This window comes from Colobus angolensis, unplaced genomic scaffold, assembly GCF_000951035.1.
Source record: "Colobus angolensis palliatus isolate OR3802 unplaced genomic scaffold, Cang.pa_1.0 Scaffold82, whole genome shotgun sequence".
Classification (NCBI taxonomy): domain Eukaryota; kingdom Metazoa; phylum Chordata; class Mammalia; order Primates; family Cercopithecidae; genus Colobus; species Colobus angolensis.
This window is the reverse complement of record NW_012122043.1, coordinates 4,740,409-4,767,336: the sequence shown is the minus strand read 5'-3', so window position 1 is coordinate 4,767,336 and position 26,928 is coordinate 4,740,409. Positions and strand designations below refer to the sequence as shown.

General features: G+C 45.2%; 1 protein-coding gene across 4 annotated transcripts in view; it reads right to left on the bottom strand.

Moving 5' to 3' along the window:
• COL6A3 (collagen, type VI, alpha 3) overlaps positions 1 to 26,928 on the bottom strand; it is a 92,311-nt gene that overhangs the window by 46,707 nt on the left and 18,676 nt on the right. The window contains exons 2-9 of one of the 4 annotated variants that reach the window (XM_011929611.1): positions 26,457 to 26,577; positions 24,315 to 24,932; positions 17,342 to 17,944; positions 10,372 to 10,956; positions 8,088 to 8,687; positions 6,219 to 6,791; positions 3,921 to 4,529; positions 1,237 to 1,842 (exon numbers count right to left, since the gene is read on the bottom strand). In XM_011929611.1, the coding sequence (XP_011785001.1) occupies positions 1,237 to 1,842; positions 3,921 to 4,529; positions 6,219 to 6,791; positions 8,088 to 8,687; positions 10,372 to 10,956; positions 17,342 to 17,944; positions 24,315 to 24,932; positions 26,457 to 26,547 (4,285 nt within the window). In that variant the 5' untranslated portion in view covers positions 26,548 to 26,577. Of the gene's footprint in view, positions 1 to 1,121; positions 1,843 to 3,920; positions 4,530 to 6,218; positions 6,792 to 8,087; positions 8,688 to 10,371; positions 10,957 to 17,341; positions 17,945 to 24,314; positions 24,933 to 26,456; positions 26,578 to 26,928 lie in introns of those variants that run through there. The other 3 variants (XM_011929612.1, XM_011929614.1, XM_011929613.1) reach the window with 3 other exon arrangements.

Genomic DNA, 26,928 nt, shown 5'->3' with positions numbered 1-26,928 from the left:
CAGCCTCCCAAAGTGCTGGGATTACAGGCATGAGCCACCACGCCCAGCCTAGTGCCTTTTTAACAATAAAATTAATCAAAAGATCCTGAGAAAGATGAGCCACATTTTCCTGTTAGTTAGAATTTTAGGTGCTCCTCAGATGCCATTTTATTAAACTTTTATGTTGCCACTCCACACATTTCAACCTGCCCTTTGCCTCATACACAATTGGGCTATGTACAGTGTATATGCAGCACAGTGGAAGCTGAGCAGCTCCTGTGATGGAGCTGTTTACTCTAAGAAAGAGAGAATCAGCCCCGCATTGGGGAGCTGGTCCAGCACACACGGCCTTGGGGTTCTCCTGGAGAGCACACATGATCTCACAGAACCCCCACAACAGACAAGTCCACTGTGTGATCATGACGGGGCAAGATGAAATGAGAACACACTGTAACCCTATCTGAACACAGACAAAAAGAAAAACATGGTGCAAACCACAAAAAGGACAAAAACACGCCCTATCCTGGTTAATAAGAGTGACTGCTCTTCTCAATCTATACCAGGGCCACCCTGCTTCTAGATGAGACTTAAGATACAGCTACATAATCACCTCCGCATCTTGACAACATCCAATCCAGGCCAAAGTTCCATTTCTTTAAACTTTCCACAAAATGACCTGCCACTAGCTCAAGTCCCCCCAGTGCTTCCCGCCACCCTCCTGTTGTCCCATGCTTTGCCACGGTATGCATTCTCCCTGATTCCGTGAGCAATAGACCCAACCTGCTCAATCACAGGTGTGTCCTGGTGGGGGCTGGCTCGTGGGCATGAAGAACATAACGGTGCCGGGCACGGTGGCTCACGCCTGTAATCCCAGCACTTTGGGAGGCTGCAGCAGGTGGATCACTTGAGCTCAGGGGCTCGAGACCAGCCTGGCCAACATGGCAAAACCCCGTCTCCACAAAAAATACAAAACTTAGCCGGGTGTGGTGGTATGCACCTGTAGTCCTAGCTACTCAGGAGGCTGAAGTGGGAGGTTGACTTCAGCCCAGAAGGCAGAGGTTGCAATGAGTTATGATCATGCCACTGCACTCCAACCTGGGCAACAGAGCCAGACCCTGTCACAAAGTAAAAAACCATAAAGGTAAAGGCACACAACCTTTATTTTAATTTAATTTCTTTTGAGTACCATGGCCTTTGAGCCTGTTATTTTTCATATGGAAAATACTCCAAGGAGAACTTCCCACACCCGCATCTCACCTGGAGGCGGATAGCGAGTGCTGGCTAGGAGCTGCTGGATCTGCTCTGAGGTCAGGGTCGTGATGGGCGTCAGCAGTTTCTGCTCCAAGCTGGGCAGCTCCCTGAAGGTGCTCACCGAGAACACATATTCGGGGCTCAGTGAGATCTTCACCAGCTCCTCCTGGTCTGCGTTTCTGGCAATCGTCAAAGGGGCCACGCCAAACTGCTTGAGTTCCACCGCCGGGTCATCCACCTCATCGTCAGACTTTCCAGATGAGATGAGGACCAGGAACTGCGGGACGCCCTCTTCGATGCGGCTCCCCAGGGGCCTCTTGAAGATGTTCCTGGACACATACTCCAGGGCACTGCCCACGTTGATCTGCCGCCCTCCCTTGGGCCTCAGCCGCTGCACCGCGTTCTGCACTTCGTCCTTGCTGGAATGGGCGTTCAGCAGGAACTCCACCTTGGGGTCATCGCTGAACTGGATGACGGCCACCCGGGTGGTGTCAAAGCCCACGTCCAGGTAGTCAACCAGCCTCTCTATGAGGGTGCGGATGTGCTGGAACTCAGGCCCGGCACTTTGGGAACCATCGATGAGAAAGACCACGTCCCTCTTGCCGCCAACACCTGTGAAACAAATGTAAGCATGGCTTCACCTTCATCGTCACCAAATTCTTAGCATTCATGAACCACTGCCCAGTTTGTCATGGAGTCACAGGCAGGGGATCCTAACACCAATCACCACTGTTAAAAGTCCAAGAAGTGGGAGTCCTGGTGTTTCAGTGTTTACATGTCAGAGAGAAGGGGAGCAAAGGATGAAAACCCCGAGGGAGGCAGAAACCAGAAGAGCTGCATCAGGACTAGTGAGGATGGTGCTTTGGAAGGAGGGGACCTGCACTGCAGCAGGTGCTGCTCAGGGACCTGAGGGTCGGCCACTGGGCTTCACCGGAGGCAGGGACCTTGTCAGATGGAGTGACCTCAACTGGAGCACTTGGGGGAGGAGCAAGGATGAATGACAAAGGAGGGTGGGCTCAGAGAGGATGAGAGGAAAGGAACTTTAGAGTATAGATAAGTCTTTAGAAGGAGACCGGTGCTGCTGACAGGGGAAGTAGAGCATCAGAGAGGGTGTTTATGAGAAAAGAAGCAATGCATGTTATCATGGATGGAACCATCCAGTACAGTGGAGAAAGGGTGGCACAAGAGCAAGAAAGGGAACTGCAGAGGGTGCCACTGAGCAGGTGAGAGGAAAGGGAGCAGAAGCAGCAGAGACAGGCCACCCACGGAACTGTGGGACGACGTGGCCGGGGACAGCTCTCTTCAGGTTTACTTGCACTTTCTTGGAGAAATGGGGCTCTAGATTACCAGCTGAGAGTCAGCTGGGTCAGGAGAGGTGTGAGAGAAGCCTCCAAATGGGAGAAGGGGGAAAGAGGGAGGCCGTTCTGGAGCACAGGAGAGTGAGTGGGCGAAGAGCCACAGGGTTGCGGAAATGTACGTTCCTGACGACAGAAGCTGCACCCGCACTGTGACAATATTCCCAAAGTCCATTCTCGGCAACCTGGGGCCAAGACACAGCATAACAGAGGCCTCCTGCAGGCAGATACATTTTGGAAATGTTGCATTTCCTGTCTTGTGTTGGAGACACACAAAGCACATTAATTAGGGAGAAAGAACATCTCTTTCACTTTCTTTATCCCACTGTTGCCCACATTTATCTGATCACAAATGCTTAGTAACATCCCACAGAAACCTAGTGGGCCACACTGCTCTCTGCCCCGGACACCAGCGAGGAGAAACCAAGTCCCTCTCAGTTGCACCCAAACAGTCATCCTCACCACCCTCATCACCCACTGTATCCTGCGGTGATTTCCTTTCGCTTGCTTTTACTCTTTCCTCCGCTCCTCCCACCTTTCCTTCTTTTCTCTCCTCTTGGAAGGACAGGCGAGTGAGTGGGTACAAGGGAGCAAGGCCACATCTGCCTCCTTCACCACTGTGAGCCCCCCCCCACCTGAGTACCCCGGGAGAGTGGCCCTTGTAGGGCATTTATCGAGAGGTGGATATATCTTCCCTCCTTCCTTCTCGGCACCAGGGCTCCCACCATTTTTTAGTTTATTGTACCAGGCCTACAAAGAGGGAACAGGAAGAAGGAAATAGAATAAACTATGGTCATAAGAGCCAGGTGGTCTCCCTGCCAGTTAAGACACTTGCTTCTCAGCACCAAGCAAAGTCAAAATCGTCTTCACACCTTAGCTCTGGAGATACCAATATTTCAGAGTCTATGTCTCAGCTTGCAGAGTGTCTCTGGTCAGACTCCTCCTGCCTCACAGAAGGCTGTTGCCAAACCTACCAGGGGAACTCAGGACTGATATGGAACAGGTATTATCAGTTAGACGGCCCCTCCCTTCAGATATCCAGACAGAAGCCTTCATGCAAAGTTAAGGAGTCTGAACTCCAAGCTGCATATATGTCCCTTTTGGAGAATTTAATTTGCCCTAAAACATGAATCTTAGCATCTCCCACCTTGAATCTCTGCCATTTCTGCCCATCGAGGCCAAAAAGGGCATGTAGGTTCCTAAATGTTCCTGTGATTTTAGTTTTCACTTCATATGGCAGGAAAAGCAAAATTGAAAATACCCTGTGGCCCACAGTCCAGACAAGTAGCCCCAGACAATGACACGGAGTGAGGACGCAAAGAATTCCCTGCGTACCTGGGCTCGGCAGAGGCTGCAACACCGGCTGCAGCCTGCTCAGCTCCTCGCGGGTGAGCTGCGTCACCCTGTCAGAGATGACCTGTTGGACAGTCCCCAGCTGGCGAAAGGTGGGAATGGCCACAGCAAAGTCCGGGATGAAGGAGATGGTCTGCATCTCTGTGATGTCAGCGTTCCCGATGCCAATGCCGATGGGCACAGCCCCGCCCCTCTTCAGGACCACGGAGGGGTTCCGCACATCATCCCCAGACCTTTCGGCCGTGAGGACAATCAGCAGCTGGGGCACACCTTCCGTTATCCTGCTTCCTGCAGAGCTGACCAGGATGTTCCTCAGGACAAACTCCAGGGCAGCCCCAGTGTTGGGGATCGGCCCTCCCAGCAGGGTCAGCTGGCGGACGGCGTTGACGACGTCCTGCTGGTTCATGTATGAATTCAGGTAGAACTCGGGCCTGGTCCGGTCACTGTACTGCACCACGGCCACACGGACCCGATCCTGGCCCACGTCCAGGCTCTCCACCACTCTCTGGACGAACTCTTTCAGCAGAGGGAAGCCGTTCCTGACGCCCTCAGAGCCGTCAAGCAGAAACACCACATCCTTTTCGCCTGAAACTGGGAGGAGGACAGCCTGGTAACTCACACAGGCTTCATATCAGCGAGGTGGCAACAACTTCATATCAGCAAGGTGGGCTGTACAACAGCACCCCAAGGATATCCAAGTCCAAATCTCTGAACTTGAGAAAAGGACTTTGCAGATGTGCTTCAGTGAAGGATTTGGGGATGGGGGAATGACCCTGGAATTAGCCAGGTGGGTCCAATGGAATCAATCACAAGTGTCCTTATAAGACAGGGTAAGAGGCTCAGAGTCACAGAGAAGATGTAAGGATGGAAACAGAGGTCAGAGAGGAGAGAAGGTGCCAAACTGCTGGCACTGAGGATGGAGGATGGGGCCAGGAGGCAAGGAATGCAGGCGGCCCCTAGAGGCTGGAAAAGGTGAGCAGATGGAGAATCCCTTAGAACCTGCAGAAAGAACACAGCCTGTTGACACCTTGTTTTTAGCTTAGCAACACTGGTTTCCAATTTCCAACCTTCAAAACTGTCAGATAATAAGTTTTTTGGGGGGGAGTGGGGGCATGTGTGAACAGAGTTTTGCTCTTGTCATCAAACGTGGAGTGCAGTGGCGCAATCTCAGCTCACTGCAACCTCTGCCTTCTGGGTTCAAGTGATTCTCCTGCCTCAGCCTCCAGAGTAGCTGGGATTATAGGCACCCACCCCCAAGCCCAGCTAATTTTTGTATTTTTGGTAGAGATGGGGTTTCACCATGTTGGTCAGGCTGGTCTCCAACCCCTGACCTCAGGTAAGGGCCCTCCTCAGCCTCCCAGAGTTCTGGGATTATAGGTGTGAGCCACCACGCCCGGCCTGTTTTGTTTTTAGCCACTAAATTTGTGTTACTTTGTTATAACAGCAATGTAAAACTAATACACCAATATAGGGACCCCTTTTATCTTTGAACTTTTCAGTGCTTGAAGAGTATTGTTAGCTTCAAAGGTATATTCAAGAAAAAACTTGGGATGGGAGGAGAGATATGGGATGGCAGCACCTGCACAGCCACTAGCATTTTATTGATGGGAGGTTTCAAGTGAGTTGCTCTAAGTCACAAGTAGGTTAATGGGAGGAAATGGAACCCACATGTTAGAGTTACCATCCCAAGCCAATGGCCAATGGGCCCAGTAGTCAAAGGAGAGGCTCTGGAGTCTCCGCTTTTCATCAAAAGGCGTATAGGGGAAGTTAGTCTCTTCACTGCATTTTTACCACCGAATGAAAGTGGTTAAATGAAAACTCATGGCAGTGTGAATTAGCAGTTGTAGGATTTTAACGCAGAGTTTATGATGGAAATTTATCTGCCTCTTCTAATCCTTTAATTTTTAATGAATGTAATGAAGGACTGATAACAATATAACCATATGATATGGCTTTTATTATGTGCACAGTAAAAACTGTTTTTAAAAAAGGATTTTAACCACTGATATCTAAATCTTTGTAACATGTCTTACTATGAAATAATCTAATGCCCTTAAAAATACTCACCCTGATTCTCCTGCGAGAGCAGCTAGAGAATCAAAGTAAGGAAAGAAATCTCATATTCTATTGTTCCTGCTGAAACCAGCAGGTGATTAATTTTCCACCTTTCCTGTAAACTCAAGGAGGGCTTCTATCTGAGGACCAGTGGCCAGCAGCCTACCCTCAACTCATGCATTAGAGAACCGAGTGGCAGAAGCAACTAGCATTTCTCTACCGTACCTGGTGCTGGCGCTCCGTTGTGCACTGATTTTAAGAGATTCACGATCTGTGGTTGAAGATCTCCAATCTTGGGAAGCGACTCCGCAGCCAGGATAAATGCTGGAGACAGCACGATCTGCTCTAACTCAGCAGGGTCCGCATTCTTGGCTTGAAAGATGAAAGGCACGACCCCACTCTGCTTCAGGTTACTTGCTGGCCCGTCCACACGGTCAGATGACCTTCCCGCGACCAGCAGCACCAGGAACTGAAGCACTCCATCCTCGATTCGGCTGCCAGCAGACTTCACAAAAATGTACCTCTGTGCATAGTCCAGAGCGTAGCCCAGGTTGAGGGCTTTGCCCGTCTTGATCTTCATTCTCTTCACGAGATTTAGGATCTCAGGCTTACTCTGGTGCTCATCGAAACGGGACTCCACCTTGACATCATCGCTGTACTGAGCCACCGCAATTCGGGTCCCTTCTGGCTTCACATCGAGCTCATCAATAATCTTGTAGAGAAAGTCACGGACAACAGGGAACTGGCCCACAAGATTGGCTGAGCCATCAAAGAGGAACAGAATGTCTCGCTTGCTCTCTGCAATGAAGGTAGGTTAGGATACAATGAGGGACAAGAGCATAACAGGCACCAAAGTGACTTCAGCCCAGCACCATTTGACAATGGGAGTTAGCATAACTCATCTAATGACCACTGTGCCAGTAAGAGAAGAGAAAACCCAAATTCATACCACTTGTCTTGAAAATGTCCTATTTCAAAGCAGTGCATATTTGCACAAAACTAGTGACTAAATCAGCCTATCCCATCTAGCATCATGCTTCTTTAAGAAAGCAAGCCAGGGAAAAGCCCCAACGGGTTCTGTTCTTACATCAGGTGGCAATCACTCCAGGAAAACAGATAGCATTTTCAAACTGTTACAAATAAAAGTATTGAAAACATGGCACTTAATACACTTTTGCTTAAAAAAATTGATCTCAATCTCTAGGAAAAAAAAAGGGGGGACTGATATGAGTCAACCACTCAAAGATAACTGGGTTGCCATGAATCTGCTGTAGTTGAATGATCAGATCATTAAATTTGAGGTTACGAGCCAAGACCCACAATAGTGCCCATTATTGCTGTGTGGGTCAGGCTGTTTGTCAGTGCTTCCCAATCTGTTGTAATGAGACAATAGGAAACACAGATGACAGGCCCTATGGTGCCAAAACGTGTAATGTAAATATCATTCTCAGTTCAAACAATTCTTAGAACTGTTTTGATTAGGTTTCAATGGGTTTAGTCTTGCCACTTGTCTGTGTGATGTTAGCAGACTAGTAGATCTAATACAACCATATCTTACCACCATAATAATCTGCAATAATAGTAATAAGTTAGACTTCCCCTAGAAACCATTTTACCATTGCATGAAGATGCACCCTTTGTTTGTTTTATAACAAATAATTTTCTAGATACAGCAGATGTTGAACATTTAAAAATCATGTAAAAATAACAATTTCAATGTTTAAATAATCCCAAGGCATACTCGTGTAAGAAAAATGTCTCTCTCTGTCTCTGTCTACCCCATGGCCCCCAACTCGGGATTCGAACTCCAGAATCCTCACAGTCATTAGAGGAAAAAAATCCTTCTGAATAAAGGGTGAGGCAAAATGGACAGAACATAAGCTGGATGTTCTAGACTTTCCTTCATGAACACCCTTTAGACAGAGTCCAACCTTGCTGGTACAGTGTCTCAAGTCCCCATTCAAACTATTTCAATGGAAGGGAGACAATTGTCTTTCTACAGTCCACAATGCTCTTGAGTTCAGACTGGCCAACTACCCACCAGGGTGGTGCCTGAGGAAGAAGAGGGAGTTCCCGGCAACAGGGGAGGTTTACCTGGCTGGGCGAGTGGTACTTCCTCCACACCTCCACTAACATATGTGGTTAGGGGCTGAATCAGCTGCTGAGGCAAAGCTGGCAGGGAGCTGAAATCATCCATGAGATACACCAGGCTTGGGTTAAAAGCAATCTGCTCAAGCTCTGCCTTACTCGCCTGGCTAGCTCCCACACAAAAGGTCAGGATGCCCGCGTGTGTCAAGGCGTTGGCAGCTTGCAAATAGGAGTCCTCAGACTGCCCAGCTGTGAGCAGAAGCAGGAGCTGCGGCACGTGTTCACGGATCCTGCTGCCGCCAGCTTCCGTGAAATGGTTGGCATGGACATACCTTAGGGCTGAGCCTGTGTTCAGACCAGAACCTCCCTGGAGCTGCAGCTGCCTCAGGTGACCAAGGATATCTGACTTGGTCTGGTATGTGTTTAAAGAGAACTCCGTTACAGGAGTATCACTAAATTGCACTAAACCAACACGAATATTGTCATTTCCAACATCAAGGCTGTTAACTAGGTTCATTACAAAGTCGCGCACATAAGGGAAATTGGTTTTTCCAACGTTGGTTGATCCATCCAAAAGGAAGATGATATCCCTTTTGTTTGCGTGAACTGCAGTGAAGCACAGAAAACAAAGTGAGACATAGACAACCAAGGAGAGTTTTATCATGTGTGCCTACAACACGTGCACACATGCCAACATTTAGAACACAGAGAGAGTCAGTGTGGCAAAGCATGCCCATCTTGTAAAATATGGCAGATGGCTGCATATTTTCCTCTGGTGGTGGCTGGTGTTTGTGAGACATATTGGTAGCCAAGTTTACAAAACCAAGTTGGCTCGAAGAGAACTGCAACGTCAAAGTTAGAATGTTTACAAACAACAAAAATGATCAGAATCCTTGAAACAAAACACTCCTTCCCTAAAAACGAATTCTATGAAGGTGCTGCATCATTCCACATCACTCATCCCAGACAGGTTTAAGTGTGCCTGGCTAGGTCCTCTGGGACTCACCTCTACCCACTAACAGAGGGTCTTCCATCCATAGCTCAGAAGCAGCTAGCCCTCACTAACCCAGGAACATGAGTTCCTTAAGGCTAAAAAAAAAAGAAACAAAAGTAGCCTGGTCTCATATTGAAGTCTTCTTCAGACTTCCCTGTTTGTCATTTTCTACTGGGACTCTTCTATTAGGAAGTCACAGTCTTGCTAGGTAATCATCCAACAAGGGAATTTCCCCAAAGTGAGATGATGGGACCATAAATACACAGTAAAATAGAAAGAGACAATTTGCTAGGTTTGGCCGAAGTTATACACATCAAGAATAAAAAGTATAATTCTCAAAATAGTGTATTTGACCCAACACATTTAGCATGTGCCTTTAAAATTTTATTTTTTTATTTCTTCCCTGATGCCCTACTGTAATTTAGACCTCACAGCTAATTGTATCCTAGGTTAAGTTGAACTTTGGCTATGAAAGTGTTGATTAAAAGTTTTAAGAAAATTTTTAGAAGAGAGAGAGAAAGGGATGGATTTAGAAGACCAGGGAGTGTGAAGAGAAAGCATGCATCCAGGCAGCATGGGTCATGCATCAGCCAATCCTCTAGTCATCGAGTCTGCAAGGAGGGAAAGCGTCATTCTGTGATACTCATCTTCTCTTCATTAAGGATGGTGAATTGTATTTCTTCAACTCATTAGCTCATATATCTGTATAATATCTTTAAAAATAACTCTCCACTGACAATCATATTAAATGAGGGATTTGAAGAACCACTAGGTTTGAACTCCGCACTTATCCATTCAATATGCTTTCCCATTGAGGGTAATCCCTTAATGAGAGAGAAGAGAGGGATTAAAAACTGAGGACACGGTACCCTAAACAGCTCAGACTGAGGCTGTTTAGAACTAGACGGTCAACTCAGGAAAGGAAAGCTACATCCCGGTGGTGGGGAGGAGGCTGGACAGAAATCACCAGTAGAAACGGAAGAACACAGGGATCTGACAAGCAATAAGAACTGAGATGTGACCTCCTCGGCCAGCAGCTTCAAAGACAGGTGGCCCCATGGTCCTACGGTTTAAATCATACGGTTCTTATTAAATGAAATTTTATTGTATGGCATTTCAAACCACACAATCCTCAATCCAGTGCAAAAGGTAACTTGAAATAAATCGTGTTTGTTGCTGCTGTTTTCATCACTTGTGGTCTCTTAGCTAAACACAAACACACTTCATTTTGTTTTGTTCTCAAAGGTCCTGCCTGGAGACCACCCCATTGTGTGTCTGAAGCCATCCCCACCGTACCTTCAGGGGTTCCAGTGAGGGTCCTGAGAGGTGCCAGCAAGCCAGGCAGCATGCCTTGCAATGGGGCGGCACGGAACTCGGCTGGGATGAACACCAGGGAGGAGTCGAAAGCAATCTCTTCCAGCTCAGCCTGATCGGCGCCCTTGTTCCCGATGGCAAAGGCCATTATGCTGCTTCTCTTCAGCTCCTGGGCGGGCTGGCTGATTTCATCTAGGGACTTACCACCTGTGATCAGCACCAAAAGCTTAGGAATCCCCTCGGCAGCCCGGTAGCCAGCTGAACTCGTGAACAGGTTGTTCCGAACAAAGTCTAGAGCGGAGCCCATGTACAGGGCCGAGCCGTCCAGGGGCTTCATTTTCCGCACAGCGGTTATGACTTCCCTTTTTGTGGGATGTGTATTGAAATAAAATTCGGGCCTCACAGTGTCTGCATACTGGGCCACTGCCACCTGGATAAGATCCTGTCCGATTTCCAGCCTCTGGATGACTTTAGCAACGAAGTCTCGGATGGCATTGAAGTTGGCCAGTCCCAGTGCAGATGAGCCATCCACCAGGAAGACGATGTCTCTCTTGTTGACTTCAATGACTGTAGGTGGCAACATTATAAGGCAGTTAGAATGGCCTTACCAAGCACAATCCACAATGACTTTCTACAAAGCTAACTCCATGTAAAGGACACCCCCATTTACTGTGGCCAATGTGACCACAGGGCTACCCCAAAGGGAATTTGTCCTAACGAACACATAAGTTACAGTTGCCTCCCCACCTGCTGGCTCCCCTTCCACCCTGCCCAGTCAGTACTTTTTACAAAATAGTTGCACAAAACAAATTTAGTTTTAGTAGCCACCTGTTTTGTATGCTGTCACTGAAAATGCAGTAAGTTCTTTTCTGCCACAAATACACAACTTGGCCAGAGTGAAGCCATTGCTTGAATAATTAAAGAAACCACTGATGTCTGCTCAGAGAACCCTTTGCCTCACAGTCTTGATTTCAAAATGCTCATTGTCAAGTGCACAGGCTGAAAGAGCACATCCCTGTTCTTCTCAGTTCTCAATTTCATGTCTTCATTTGACAGGCAAAAGAATTGCTTAACACAAAACTTATAAAAAGGAAATTAGCACCAAAGTCAGCAAGTGCTGCAAACATTTTCACTTAAGAGATCTGTGTTTTGAGCAGGCACAGTGGCTCACGCCTGTAATATCAGCACTTTGGGAGGCCGAGGCAGGTGGATCACCTGAGTTCAGGGGTGAAGACCAGCCTGGCCAACACGGGGAAACCCCATCTCTACTAAAAATACAAAAATGAGCTGAGCGTGGGGGTGGACACCTGTAATCCCAGCTACTTGGGAGGATGAGGCACGAGAATCGCCTGAACCTGGGGGAAGGAGGTTCTAGTAAACCGGGACTGCATCACTGCGCTCCAGCCTGGGTGACAGAGCGAGACTTTGTCTCAAAAAAAAAAAAAAAAAAAAGACCTGTTTTTAAAGGTCTTAAGTAATACATTATGACAGTGATAACTTAAAGGCAAACCATAAAACAAAAACATCGCAATAAGATCACTGTCTCACAGTGACTGTGAACTGCCGTATCCACATGTAGGCACCCCACCCATATTGCAAGAACCATGAACTCTATTAGACCACAACACCTAACCCAGAAACCTGACAGAGCTTCCAAGAAGTAGAGGAACATAAATGATTAAACCTGAGATAAGCTGTTTGCAAAAGAGTCCTCCGCTACTATATACCATCAGATAGATTGCATGGCAAATTGATTTTGTAAAAGCAGACAAAGGAAACAAAGTTTGGGATGAAGGTAAGGAAGAACTTTCTAAGAATCAGAGCTACCTTCTAGAACTTATTTTTATTTTTATTTTTATTTTTATTTTAGGACAGAGTCTCACTCTGTCACCCAGCCTGGAGTGCAGTGGCACGATCTCAGCTCACTGCCACCTCCACTTCCTGGGTTCAAGCGATTCTCCCATCTCAGCCTCCTGAGTAGCTGGGATCACAGGCATGCACCACCATGCCCGGCCAATTTTTGTTTGGTTTGGTTTGGTTTGGTTTGGTAGAAATGGACTTTCATCATGCTGGTCAGGCTGGTCTCAAACTCCTGACCTTGAGTGATCCACCCACCTTGGCCTCCCAAAGTGCTGGGATTACAAGCGTGAGCTACCACATCAAGCCTAGAACACATTTTTGAAATGCAGTTCATTTCTAGTTGTTTGGACCAGAGGCTGGGAGCATGAGACCTGGGGTGAGAATCGCTGATACATGCCTTAAGAAATCGTTTTAGGACAATAGTGCCTCATCTGGGTGCTCACTTGCAGCATCAAGACGAGGTATATGTTCTAAGAGAAGGGTAACATGTTATGCATCAACGTCCTTAATACAATAACCCAGTTGCCTACTGGTGTAACAATGTGTGCAGAATATCATTGAACCTTTCCTCGATATTTCATGGTCATTGTTATGAACATCGATTCTGGGCTTTCCTTTCTTCATTTAATTTAGAACATGCTGTCTCTCTGGGCTACCCCTTTGATTTTGACTTAAAATATCTGCAGATAAAACTAATGTTTAGATGTCTAGAAGACTTCTTATACCTTTGTACCATTAGAGAGAATATACATATGTATATATATAGATATACACACACACATGTATAGAGACACATATAAATTCCATATACGCTATACCATGAATCTACCACTCATGTATTTACTATGTGTATCACACATGACAGAAAAATAGACAAAAATACTCATATAACAATGACCTGAGAAGCTTCTTGCTCCTATACCAACTGGCCCAGATAGTTATATTATTCTTTATAAGTACCAGCAGTGGCACAACACTTGGGGTGGGAGAAGATAAATATCATCCCCTCCCCTCCCAGGTTTTCCCTCCCCCCTCCACGTCTTCCCTCCCCTTCCACATTTTCCCTCCCCCACGTTTTCCCTCCCCCCAATGTTTTCCCTCCCCTTCCACGTTTTCCCTCCCCCACGTTTTCCCTCCCCCCGTTTCCCTCCCCTCCCACGTTTTCCCTCCCCCCACGTTTTCCCTCCCCCACAACGTTTTCCCTCCCCTCCCACATTTTCCCTCTCCCCCGACATTTTCCCTCCCCACCCCCACATTTTCCCTCCTCCTACCGCTGCATCACTAAAACTTCTCCCGATGAGCCAGTGGGAAGGACTACCTTCCAGATCTGATGAAACAACTGGCCTAGTCTCCTTGCACCCAACATGGATTCAGCTCTGGGAACCCTGAAATGCACCTCTGGTTCCCAGAGGCTCTGTGGCAGAGTCCCCTTTGACTAGGTAAGAGGTCATTTACATTTGATTTTTATTCAGGTCGTGGGAGCTCATAATAGATGATATACCTAAAACCATGCTTAGCCAAATACAATAAACACTGAAAAATATTGGATAACTGGACAACTGAATTCCTTTGTTTGCTTCATGACTCTGACGCAAGTCACCTAGCCTTTGCAGAATCATTTCACTTCTCTGGGGGCTGCACCATGAATCTCCTCCGACCCAATGATATAAACCTTGGAATTCTCACAGGTGACCCTTCCGTGAGCCACATCAGGGATGCATCCGCACTTCCTTCCACCTGACATAAATATCAACCCAAACACAGCTGTCTTTTCTCTTTCATGTGGGTCTGTGGGGCCTGACTTCACTGTCTTCTTGGGAGATGAACTTGAAGGTCCTGCTACTCCTCACCAACACGGCACAACCCTCTTCAGCCCTCCTCCCGCGCCTCTCTCTGTTGTCCTCCATGCCTCGTCCCTGCACCTCCATCAGACTCTCCTGACAAAGCCTCCATCAGGCCTGCAGTCTTCCTCATGCATCACCCAAGAAGGGGACATTTCTGGAGAAGACCACGCAACCAGGTACCTGCATGCCACACTCAAAACTCCAGACCCCCATCAGGAGACCTGTGCCCGCCCGCCATCCTCCCATGCCTCCATGGGAAGTTGACTGTCCTGTCCTCCAGAATGACTGTCTCATGGCTGTGCTCTCTGCTCAGCCCTCTGCCACTGCCTCCACCGTGCCAAGGCCTCCTCATCTGTCTCTGAGAAAATAGAAGCCCTCAGAGGAGAGCCCCTGCCCCTACCCCTAACCCACAGCCTACCTGCCTCTGCCATTGGCTCCCAACCCACAGGCCCTGCTCCCTGCGGCTTCTCATCCCCCTATAGCAGCTGCTTCTCCAGCTTCCACGCATCCAGGGAGCCTGAACCTGGCTCCCCGTCAGGCTCCCTGTCCAGTGTGCTCCAGCTACACTGCTTTCTGACAGTTTTAGGAAGAGACCAAGCACCTTTGTGTTGCAGGGTCACCCCTCCTGCTCTTCCTTCTGCCTGGAGCAGTCTTCCCCTGCTCTCCACATGCTCATCTGCCTTGGGTCCCATGACTTCTCAGGGCCTTCCATCCACCTGATCTAAAATTCTCTTCCCCAGTCTTCCTATCACAGCCCTGTTGAGTGCCCCACTGCAACTTATCATGCTCAGAATATTTTGCCTGGACACTAGTTTATATAATTATCTCTTTCCCCATTATCCTGTAACAGATGAGCAGCCACATCTGTCTCATTAAACAGCACCATATCTCCAGTGCTTGGCATAGTGTCTGACACATGACAGATAGTCAAGGATATTTGTTGAATATTTACAAGTTAATCACTGATATTAAACATGATGTTTGTAATTAAGGGGTTGAAACTCTACTTAGCTATAGGGAAAAACTGAAACAAGGGTCATGTTCTGCCCATTTTCATTAAAAAGTTGAAACTTCTTCTGGTACAGACATACCTTCATCTGGTGCACCTCCTTTGTCATAAATTCAAGAAATCAAAATCCAGAGAGGTTGCATTTATTTAAGTTTGAAATAAGTTTGACCTGCACAGGATCACACGACAGGTTCACATAAGACCCAGGACCAGAGACCAGCTTTCCCATCTACAGCCATGTCGCATCCTCGGTGTTTGCAAAACATAGGGAAATCTCTGGGCTTCTATACTTCAGGATGCAAACCAAAAGTATGCAAGCTCAGAGAAACCTCGGCAGGTCGTAAATTTTCACTTGACTATTTTCTTAACTGCCAGAGTCACACAACGGCACCATGATGGAATGAGCGTGAGCAGCTCCAGGCACCGGGCAGGCAGTCCTGCACGCTGTGTTTCCATTGCTTCTCAATCTCCATTTGCACTCAGAACATTATGCTCAAAATTCTAGTCTCCCTATTAGCTCATCTGAAGAATTTGGGCCAATTTTGTGGTCCCATCAAGTGAGAGGAAAAGCTGGAAAACTGTATGCAGCAAAAGCTAAGCCACACGGAATTGGCCTTTCAAACTTAAATAAATGCTAGGCACAGGCTTCTCCAGAAGGCAAGGCTCACATACACTTTTCTTGCTACATCACCAGATCACAGTTCCAATGTACAGATTAAGTAGAGATGTCATTGCCTGAGCTTTCTACCTGCAATTTTTATTACAACAAAAGCCATGGTTTAAATTCATCTGAAGCAAGTTTGAGATAACTCAGGGTGAATTTTGTAACCCTTGCAAGGAAATGTGGTGATGTTGTCTTTACATGAATGCAGCAACTAGAGCTAATGATTAGCAAGGCACTATTAAGTAGATGTCAGTTCCTTAAATAGACAGTGATGTTTTTCATCAAGACTTTAAAATGTTCTACTCTTAATTTCATACAACAGTATAGTCTCCAAAAGGGTTATTTTTAAATTATTGTCACTCCTTTATCAAAGGAAAACCTCCCTTTATCAATTGTAATTGATACAATGGGTGAAGCAGTATCTTATTACAATATTTATCCTATAGACCCAGACTTTATTTATAAAGTTAGCATATAAGAGCTGTGACAGTGTGCTATTTCACCCAAGAAAATTTAGATGATTTGTTGCAGATGATAATCAGAGTCTTATAGGAGCCTCGGTATCCATTTACCAATTTTCATTGAGCCCATACTCTCGAAGGACAATGAAGAACAAGGTCTTATATTCAAGGACTGATCTTGTTAGAGCATCCCAGTGAGTAAGCAACACCGGAAGTGAGTTGGGTGTTTCTGGAAACTGTTGGGGGCCACTGTGTCCCTAATTTACCAAATGGCATCCTATTGGCCTCACCTAGGTAATGAAATTGATAGGTCTGAAAAGTGACTGATGTCTCAGAAAACAGTTCAAAAGGTGGAGGAGGCTATGTATCCTGACGCCCCCATCACACCTCCTATGTTTGTTAAGTGCGTATTTGTTATGTGACTTGGTTGTTTTTGTTTGTTTGTTTGTTTTTTAAACCACTCCAATTGGCTGTTTTGCCAAAGGCCCTCCATTTGAGCCTGTATCCTAATATTGCCACTCAACAGAATTACTCCTACACTTGAAAAGCACAGGAAAAAAAAAAAACTTCATAAATATTCCATCAAGTGATTGCACTGTTATTTCTTACCTTCAGAAGTGTAACTCTCAGCACCCTAGCACAAAAGGACTTTGAGGAGACACCCTCACTCCATCTGCTTTTGGAAAGACTCTGTCTCTGAGCACACTTCTAACACTGACTTTTAGAGCCCAATGCCATGGTCCTGGAGTAACTTTCTCAGAACTGTAATGAGCCCCTCAAGCCCATTTTTAGAAAGACTGGATTATAAGTAGTTAATATGGTGATGTTTAATAATCTCAAAGCAACAGGTTTGTTGAATTAGCCTTAAAAGCACACTTTCTCAGCAACTCATACTCTCGGAAGAGCTTTCACTCACTCATTGGTCTTTAGTTTTTCCGCACACTGCAACAATCACAAACATGACATCCAGGACCCAGCTCATCAGGGAGGGACTGGACTGTGGGTACTTACAGCTTCTCCTGTGGCGAATCATGCTGGTGCCCACCTTACGTCTACGAAAACCAACACACACAACACCCCACTCCCACACAGATGGTGAGAAGAGGATACATACCTTGTGTGACAATGGTTGGCGGTTTCAAGACAATGTGCCTTTGGGCCACGCCAACAATGTACGGCAGTAATTTCTCCTGGAGGTCCCCAAAGCTATGGAATTCCGGGACAGTAAACACCAAGTTGTCATCGGTAGCTATGTGCTGAAGCTCTGCCCTGGAGGCGGCCTGGGCTCCGAGGCCGAATGAGAACACGCTAGCCTGCTTCAGTGCTACCACCCCGTAGCGAATCTCGTCACTAGAAGGCCCGGCACTTATGAGGACCAGCACCTGGGGAACCCCTTCCTCCACACGGCTGCCCCCTGCCCGGGTGAAGTGGTTCTCCACCACGAAATCAAGGGCAAGGCCGATATTGGCCAACTCCCCACCAGCAAACCCGAGGGCTTTCACTGCACCCAGAACCTGGGCCTTGGTGGAGTAGGTGTCCAAGGAGAACATGGTTCTGGGCTCATCGCTAAACTGGACCACCCCCACTCGGATCTGCTGAGTTCCAATTGGGAGTTTCTCAAGGAGATTTACAAGGAAGTCGAGAATGACTGCGAAATTGACACTTCCGGTGTTGTTTGATCCATCAATAAGGAAAATAATATCAGCAGAGTCTTGTGCTTTAAAAGAAAGAAATGCAAAAAATGTGAAAGCATTAGAACAAGTGACCACATGCATTATTCAGTGTTCTGACATGTTTCTTTGGAAACCAATAAGAAACACGAAATATGGGCAAACAAAACACATGTTGATGAAGGAATGTGAAATTCTCTTTCAGTTCTGCATTCTGAATGGATAAGAGGCAACCTCTTAGGAATCATGGTGTAAAAAAGGGACATTTATAGCAATTTTTCATTTGTGCCGTCCTCATAGTTAAATTTCCAAACATCATATTCATTTTTCTGAGGGGAGAATCTTGGGTGCATATTCTAGAAATTTCCACTAAATTTGTTGGGAAATGTAGTTGCATGAATTGTCCGCTACCAAACCTACCAGGGAAAGTCAATGAGTAGGTTAAGAAAACTTTAGAGATGATTTCTAATTTTTGGTCATTTCCCCTGCCTTCTCAAATGATTAGAAAAAATTTTTATACAAATCCACAGCTACAAAACAGTCACGATTTGGTGATTCCTCAGCCCAGTATGTTGCTCGATGCCTTAAGCAACTATTGTTTCTTCTTTTCTTTAAAAGCCAAAATGACCTTGTACATGCAACTTTGTGAATCAGAACTCAAACTACATTTAAAGTTTTCATGTAAAAAACACTTTGATGAAATTTTTGTGTTTTTTTTTTCCTCAAATGATGTTTAGTTGTATAAAACTCAAATGCAGGTCTGGGATCGGGCAGGATGTTTTGTTCATTTATTTTGTCATTGCCTCTATATTCAGTCACCTAATGCAGAACAATGTTAAGCAGAATGATATTAAACCAGTCATGACATAATTATCCAACCTCGTTTTTAATGACATCCTAAACTAGTTACCTAGAATGACCATGAGCATCAAATAAACCCCAATCAGAATTAGCCTGGGGTTACACAAGGGACAGAAAAACAGCTGACCAAGACCTGTTTTCTCCCCCATAATGGCGAACAGAGAATTCCCATCCTGATACTGAGAACGGGGATGTACAACAGCCCTGAGGGAGGAATAGGGATCGAGAAATCTAAAACCCAGGGCCAGAGATTTGACAGCCTTAGTTCGAATGTTTAAATTTGGCTGATTTAAACTCAAGGAAGAGCACAATTATTCTAGTCGATGTTTTTGATAACTTAAGTATGTGTTAGGGACAAGAAGAGATTTATATGTGAGCTTATTTATTTATATTCTGGGATTCCAGAAAGATACACTCAGGGTATCATTTTTAAATGACGGTAATATTACAGGTAAGACCATTACTCTGATCTCTGAATTTTCAATGACAGTGAACATTTTATATTTAAAATTAATGTTTCCTTGTGCCAATAAAATTGTTTCTGTTCTCACTGTAGAAAATGATCCAAAGCTTGTCTCTCTTTGGGAGTGAGGAGTTCCCAAATTGAGGAGTTCCGCTCTAGTGAAATTACATTCTTATCCGAGCTCTTCTCATTGTGTGAACTGAAACAGAGATTGCCAGGGTTGGAACTGCTCTTTTCCCTTCCTAATATACACAAAAGTTCCTGACAATATATTTGCAGATTAATTCTTTGCACAGGGAAATTAACCAGGCAACATTGCTATCACAATCCTTCTTATAAGATATAATGAGTAGGATAATTGTTGTGCTACAGTAATTGGATCTTGTGTTTTTAGTGATTGCCACACAAAAGTTATATATAAGACTGGGCCCTTGATTAGAGCCCAAAGCATTTGCCACTGTTCAGCCAAAATATACGATTCCTGAAGGATCTTCAAGAGGGTGTGGTGCCAGGGGTTGTGAATTACACAGAAAGCCATAGAAATGGCCTACATCATTGTATAATACAGAGGCTCCACAAATCCCACAAAATTCCTCAACATTTCCCAGGCCTAAACCAATGACCTCAAAGGACATGGGAGGGTTTGCCACTTCCTCAGCATATCAAAACATTTAAAAGAAGGATTAAATATGATGAATACAGTCAAGATTTTTTAAATGATCCCTAAGTCACAGGATAACACTATTTCTTCTCCATTTGTAACTTACTTTTGGGTTGAAATTTATAATCGTGCAAGTAAGATAAATGAACCCTGAGGGAAAATCCTTGAACATTCTCTTCTAAAAGACTGAACATCTACAGTGACCAGTCATAAAAACACGTTGGATAATTTGTCATCACTGAATAACAACATTATCCTCTTACACACACAATAATGGGACATACAAGGGCATGCTTTGTTATTTAGGAGAGCTGAAGCCTCAAGGGCACACAGGGGCCATGTGTGCTTGTGTACAGCAAGGCGGACCAATGACCAATGTTAATGTCACGAGGAATCAGATCTATGCACAATTTGAAAGCTTTAAAGTTTTCTGCTTCTGGGCTTTGTGTATCACAGCCTCTATGGTGTTTTCTATGGAAAAGTTTTACAGTGTCCAAGGAAAATTCACAGTTTCCTTCGACATCCCTGGAAGCTCTTTTCCTGAACTCACTGGTGTGGGCACAATGCCTTTCTTAGCTCATGTGATGCCTCCTTTCATTAAGAAAAACAAGTTCACATTCTTATTTCCTATGCAAAACACAAACTTGTAGATATATTTTACAAATTTAAAAATTCTTCATCCTTCACAGAGGAAAGAAAGCTGATACCAAAATCCTCCCTGTCACCTTTAGCTTTTGTTTAAAAATAAAGGTTTTGTATCTCAGGTATATCCATTTTTTTTAAGAATGATAGAGGGATTTTTAAAAACACAACCATTAGAGATTGATTATTTCAGTAGAGTTCATTGACAACTGTGGTGATTGTTCAAATTTTACACATATGTGTGTTTTATAATCAAGAACGCTCTATGGGGAAGTTACCTAGCAGACAGGTAGTAAGAAGAGCAGCCCTAATTAACTGCAATTTCTATAATGCCCTTCTAACTGCCTTTCCAAAAACTATAAGCAGAGATGTACTGTTCTTCCTAGGATTATTATTCTATGTTTTTGCCGTGGAACATGCAGTGGGATGTGGTACTAGGAGGAATTGCAGAGTGATGTTAATTAGAAAAGAGACATGAACAGATTAATTTTCTGCCCTGGTGCTGCCAGTGGCTTGGACACTAGAAGACAGAGATGCTTTCTTGGCATAAAAACAAAGGTTTTATCATCTGTGTGGAAACACACGATGTTGGTAGTTTCATTTAACATTCATGATGGTAATCTTATTGTTTGTCCATTACATAATGGTTAAACATAAAGGCAAACCCAGCTATTTTTGTGAGTGTAACAAAATGTCAATAAAAGATGTTCCATTTCTCTACTGGTCCCTTTCACTGTTTGTTTGTTTGTTTTAGACAGAGTTTCACTCTTGTCACGCAGGCTGGAGTGCAGTGTCATGATCTTGGCTCACTGCAACCTCCGCCTCCCGGATTCAAGCGATTCTCCTGCCTCAGCCTCCCGAGTAGCTGAGATTACAGGTGCCCACCACCACACCTGGTAATTTTTGTATTTTCAATAGAGACGGGGTTTCACCATGTTGGCCAGGCTGGTCTCAAACTCCTGACCTCAGATGATCCACCTGCCTCAGCCTCCCAAAGTGTTGGGATTATAGGCGTGAGCCCCTTTCACTGTTTTTTGATAGGTCTTTGTTATTATCCTTATACTCCAAAATGTGATGGATCAGGGAATTAATGATATTGATACTATGGTAACAAGCAGTGACAGTTCATTGTAGATACCCTCTTGTCATTTCCTGGTAACCTGAGCGGTTTGGGGTGCTCTTGGGGACACCCACCTTTTCCTGTCATTTGGCAGGACTGATGCCTGTGTGGTAATGCCAGGGGGGAGGCCTGTCATTTGGAAGCAGGGAACACTTTTCAGTGTTTGAACTGCCTCTCACTCCTTCCTATTGAGAAGTAGACCCACTGGGTAAGGGCATCAGCACTGCCAGCCCTGTTAAAGCTGAAATTAGGGGTAACCACTGGGAAAACCATTTTATGAACAAACTGCTGAAACACCCTGGGGCTGGCTAGTTCTGAAACCCTCTTCTTCACCACGCTCTGCCTGCCCAAGACAGCTGGTTCCTTTCTGCTGATGTCAGGTCATCTCTCTTCAGCTCCTGCTTTCTGAATCCTTGTTATGAAAAACTGACCTCTGGTACTGCTTCTCTACAACTGCTCCATTATTCTGATTGCAATCTTGCAGCTCTTCTGCTGTCCCTCCCGTGTGGTCCTATAGAGTAATGTGTGCCTCCAAGCCTCAAATCTCTTTTTCCTGCCCCACCATCCCTGTGTATTCACAAGAGACTGACTCTCCATCAGTCACCTGACCTCCTACCTCCTGTCTCAATGGCTGTCTTGGTGGTAACCATTTTTAAAAGTGTAGGAGAAAAGTGTGTTCATAAATCTTGCTTCCTATGATCAGCTCCCCTATGCCATGTGGTTGCCCACTCATTCTTTTCTGATTCAAAGAATTATCCACGTCCTCATACCTACTAAATACACAGAAGAGTCTCTAACCTTCCTACGTGATTTAGTTACATCATGTTCAGCCTGCATCCACACTGCAGGCTCTGTGGTCATCTCCAGACTTTAAGGACTGTATGGACAACGCTTGTGAGCACCAGCCTCTCTGGTTTCTGCAGTGGCTGGCTGTCTACAGTTCCTATACATCTGAGGACTACACTGAGCACCACTGGAAACTCCTCCAGCCCTGAGATTGGCCCTTGGAGGTCTCCCTGTCTACACACCAGCAGTGTCTCTGACTTGCATACTCAGCTGTCTCCAGGGCTCTCCTTCCAAGCCCCGGCCTCTCATCCTCTGGCTCTTCAGAGGTCTCCTGGCCCATTCTAGTTCTCATTAGCTCCCCACGCTGCCAGGACACCATGGCAGGCTATTTTAGGAATTTACTAGCTACCACTCTGGATTTCCTCACTGAGAAAATTTTCTTCTGTCCTCTCTATTGTTCCCTCTTTGCAAGTTCCAGTTCTGGGAACCCTTTTGATCCTGAGAGTGCCTGAGACATCTGCAGAAAGGCAGGGATCCACACTAATGGAGATGCCCACTGACTCATAATCTCTGATAGCAACTGGACACCATTGCAAATCAGCAGTTGCTTCCTGAATGTTTTGTGACCCCTCTTCACATCCCTATGGCAGTTAATCAAAAATAACTTCAATCCCTCCAAGACCCGAAGCCCCACTGCTCCCCTCCTTTATTGAGATGATGGATGTCAACTCAACTTGAACTCTCTCTCAATGTGCCTCTTTTCCACCTGAATATCTTGGAAACACAGGCCCTTTTCTCATCCCTTCCCTCCATCTCAGAGAACATGTGTGTCTCCTTTCTGGAGCTCAACTCTCCCCTTGGATTCCTCTCTCATTTCCTGCTCATTCCACCCAGAATTCTCTGCTACCAGCTATCAAATGGCTGCATGGACTGATTTTCTAACAAGGGGAGGGCCCTCTGCTCTGTCCATCACTAGTGGGTGAACTCTGAGCACTCATCACAGTTGCTGTGATATGGTATAGTTTGAAATTTTACTTGTCAAATTCCTTCCCACTGGCCATTTAGGCACTTAGCCCTGGAAGGAGAGCTAATGGACTTAACTGGTTAAATAACTTGTCAGCCAACTGTCTCTGTACATGCAACAGCATGTGACACATCAATGCAATGTCCACGTGCTCTCAATACTTCCAGAGTGGCTCTCATCAATGCCATTAGAAGTAGAAGAGTCGCTGTGGGCACAGCCATGATTACCACATGGAGGACAAGTAAGAAGACCAGACCCACAGCCCAAACGCATAGCCTCCAGCTCTGGCTGTCACTAATCATCCAGGACTCAATTTCTTCCAAATTGATCTAGACTGGATCATAGCTGAGGTTTCTTGCAATTCCGATTCTACCAACACTCTTCAATTAACTTCATGGAGTAGAAGAGAGGAGCTCTCTGCTAGTCCACCGGACACAAAAACAGATGTCCTCGCTCCCCTCTCAGTTCATGCACTGTCCAACAGGGAGCTTTCCTTAAATGAAACAGATCCCAACGCCAGATAGAGGGGTTTGATCAGATGCACATCTCACCACTCTGAGGCTTTCTTTTCTAAGGAAGGCAGAGTGCTTTGTGGGATCATGATGTTAGAATGTGGGGTTTTTTAGAGTGAGAATATTAGTTGTTTAGAAAAAGACTCTTCTTGTATGTAGGTGAATGCCCTACTTGGGGAGAAGACTATGGAAGAATATTCCAAATTAAACCTTTGTTTTTAAACCTGTGAACATTCATCTCTTCCCTGGCCCGCGCGCCATCCAAGCTGTTGCTTTAAGGCCAGCAGTTGCCAAGCTCATCTCCCAAGAACAGCAGGGCACGGCGTAGCTTGGTGGCATTGCCATTACCTGTGATGTCTTTAAGGGTTTCCGTGTCCCCAGCCCTCTCTGGACTCACAGATGAATGCACATAGGACACTAAGTTTCCTACTATGTCATGAAGTGAGGTAAAATTCTCTAGGTTGAACATATGCATATTGACTGGTTCACTTGCTATTTCTTTTAATGCTCCTTCATCTGCATCCTCAACTCCAATTGCAAACACGTTAACATCAGCAGACTTAAGTTCCGCTGAGGGCAGAGCAAGACCATGCTTCGCGTGTCCATCAGTTAACACTACGATAACCTGAGGGACTCCGTCACCGGCCCGGCTTCCAGCAGCCTTGGTGAGGTGGTTTTGCATTACGTATTCTAATCCTTTTCCAGTCTGATTGGTTCCCCCAATATAAGACATGTTGGAAATATGAGAAAGGACTTCTTGTTTAGTACGATACGTATTTAACAGGAACTCGGTATGTGGGTTTCCGTTGAACTGGACCAGAGCAAAATGGAAATCATTTTCTCCCACAGCTAAGGATTTTACAACATCATATAGAAACTGTCGAACAAGTTGGAAATGTTCCTCTCCAATGGTCCAAGAGGAATCCACTAGAAATATTATATCAGCAGCGGCACCATTTTTGACATCTTTAAAAAAAGACATTGGTTTAGATTTTTCTACTATGTAAGCAATTACTTCCTATCAGTGCAAAGCCTTCCTAAACAAATTTGGTTTACACTGTACTGTAACTACACACTTCACACCTCACTGGTAATACAGGAAGGTATACTCACTTACCTGGGAACCAGGGACCTGGGCCCATGCACTCAAGAGCTGCTGGTGCCCAGTCACGAGCCCAAGTTCCATACTCAGAGACCACCATGAATGGGCCAGTAGCATGCTCCAGATTGAGGAAACAATTTCCTGGGCTGTCTTTAACTCAAGCCTGATTCCCTGTGGCAGTTTGAGCCCCAAGACCCACCTGATTAAACCAGAAGGAAGTCTTATGACAGACAACCAACCATCATTTTATAAATTCATTCTTTCATTCGGAATATGAAACTGGGCCTTGACAAAAAGAAAATGTAAAAATTGCTATTTTCCATTCACTAACCCCCAATGCTTTGGGTAATTTGCATGAAAAATAAATATAATAAATACATGTTCTTTAAGAGAGGAGGACCTGTGTAAATGTAGAGAAGGGAAAAGACTTATTTTTTCCAGATTTTTGAGCATGAACAAAAGGTACTCTAATTAGTTACTGCATATTTTTCAGAGCCAGAAAAGTCTTCATAGATGTCAAACATTATCTATCTCGTTTCCAGATGAACCCAGTTCTCCCTCAAGGGTAGGAGCTCAGGGTATCAGGCCGTCAGTGGCCCGCCCCAGGAGGTGCCCTCCTGCAGCTGTGAGCCAGGCTTGCTCCTGGACTCTACTTACCTCGGGCTGACCTGATGCCCCAACCCACGTTCTTCTTCCATTGAAGTGACGCTAGACTTCCCCCCACCTAAGAGCAACCTGGCCTGCAGGAGGAATCCCTCAGAGGCCCAGCTCTCTGGGTCAAGGAGAGGGAGACCCACCTCAGTCCTTTTCAGCTTGCAATGCATGAAGCATTTCCCACTTTTCTAAAACCCTGAAATCAAATTCCTAATGGAGCTAATTAGAATCCATGTTTTTAATTTGTTTTGGGAAAGAGAAATCTTAAAGATCCAATGATCCTAGATGAAAATGCCTTTCTGCATCCGGAGTTAGAGAGAGAGGGTGATCTTTGTTTTTTTCAGGGAAAATAGTTTTTACTTTCAATCATTGACTTCTCCCTAGTTTATGTGCTCAGAGACCAGCCAATGCCAGAAATGTGGAAAGTCCCTTCAGGTGGTAAAACATTTGAGATACAAACTTTCCGTTCACATCCAGTGTAAAAATAAATCATTTTCAAGCTAATTCCAAGACACCAAACCCAAATTTTAATAAAAATAGGTCATCTCTCACTAGATAAAGAGTATCTGAAAAGGTCTATAAATCCTATAACTATCCTATCTGACTCTCCTATAATAAATGGCTTAGCTACCTTAAAAACATATCTAAGCTCCATGTCAGTGCATGATGTCTAAGATCTAAAATCAAAGAATGCTATTTCTTTTTACAAAATCAGGGATGTTTCTGGCTCTTACCTGCTTGCTGCTGCTGGGCATGAGTTGTGGGAAAGCCTGAGAGAAAGAGGCAAAAGACGGCCACTAAGGGCAAGTGCCGATGTTTCCTCATTTTGAATTTGTCTAAGCACCAAATACGAACCTAAAAGAGAAAATAGGGCAAAGGGAATGATCAGTTTTTGGATCTCATTGTGCAAAACCCATCAAAATCCCATGCTTTCCACGTCTTTTTTTAGACTTCCAAGAGGACTTTGTATCTGATTCATTCTTTGAACCAGCAGCAAAAGGATGGATGATAAATAGATAGATAGATGATTGATCGATCGATAGATAGACAGATAGACAAAAATAGATATAGATGCATACATGTGCACATATATGCACATATAAAAGGAAGGAAGGAAAGAAGGAAAGAAGGAAGGAAGGAAGGAAGGGAGAAAGAAACAGAACCAGAAGAAGAGGAGAGAAGAAGAAAGAAAGAAAGAGAGAGAGA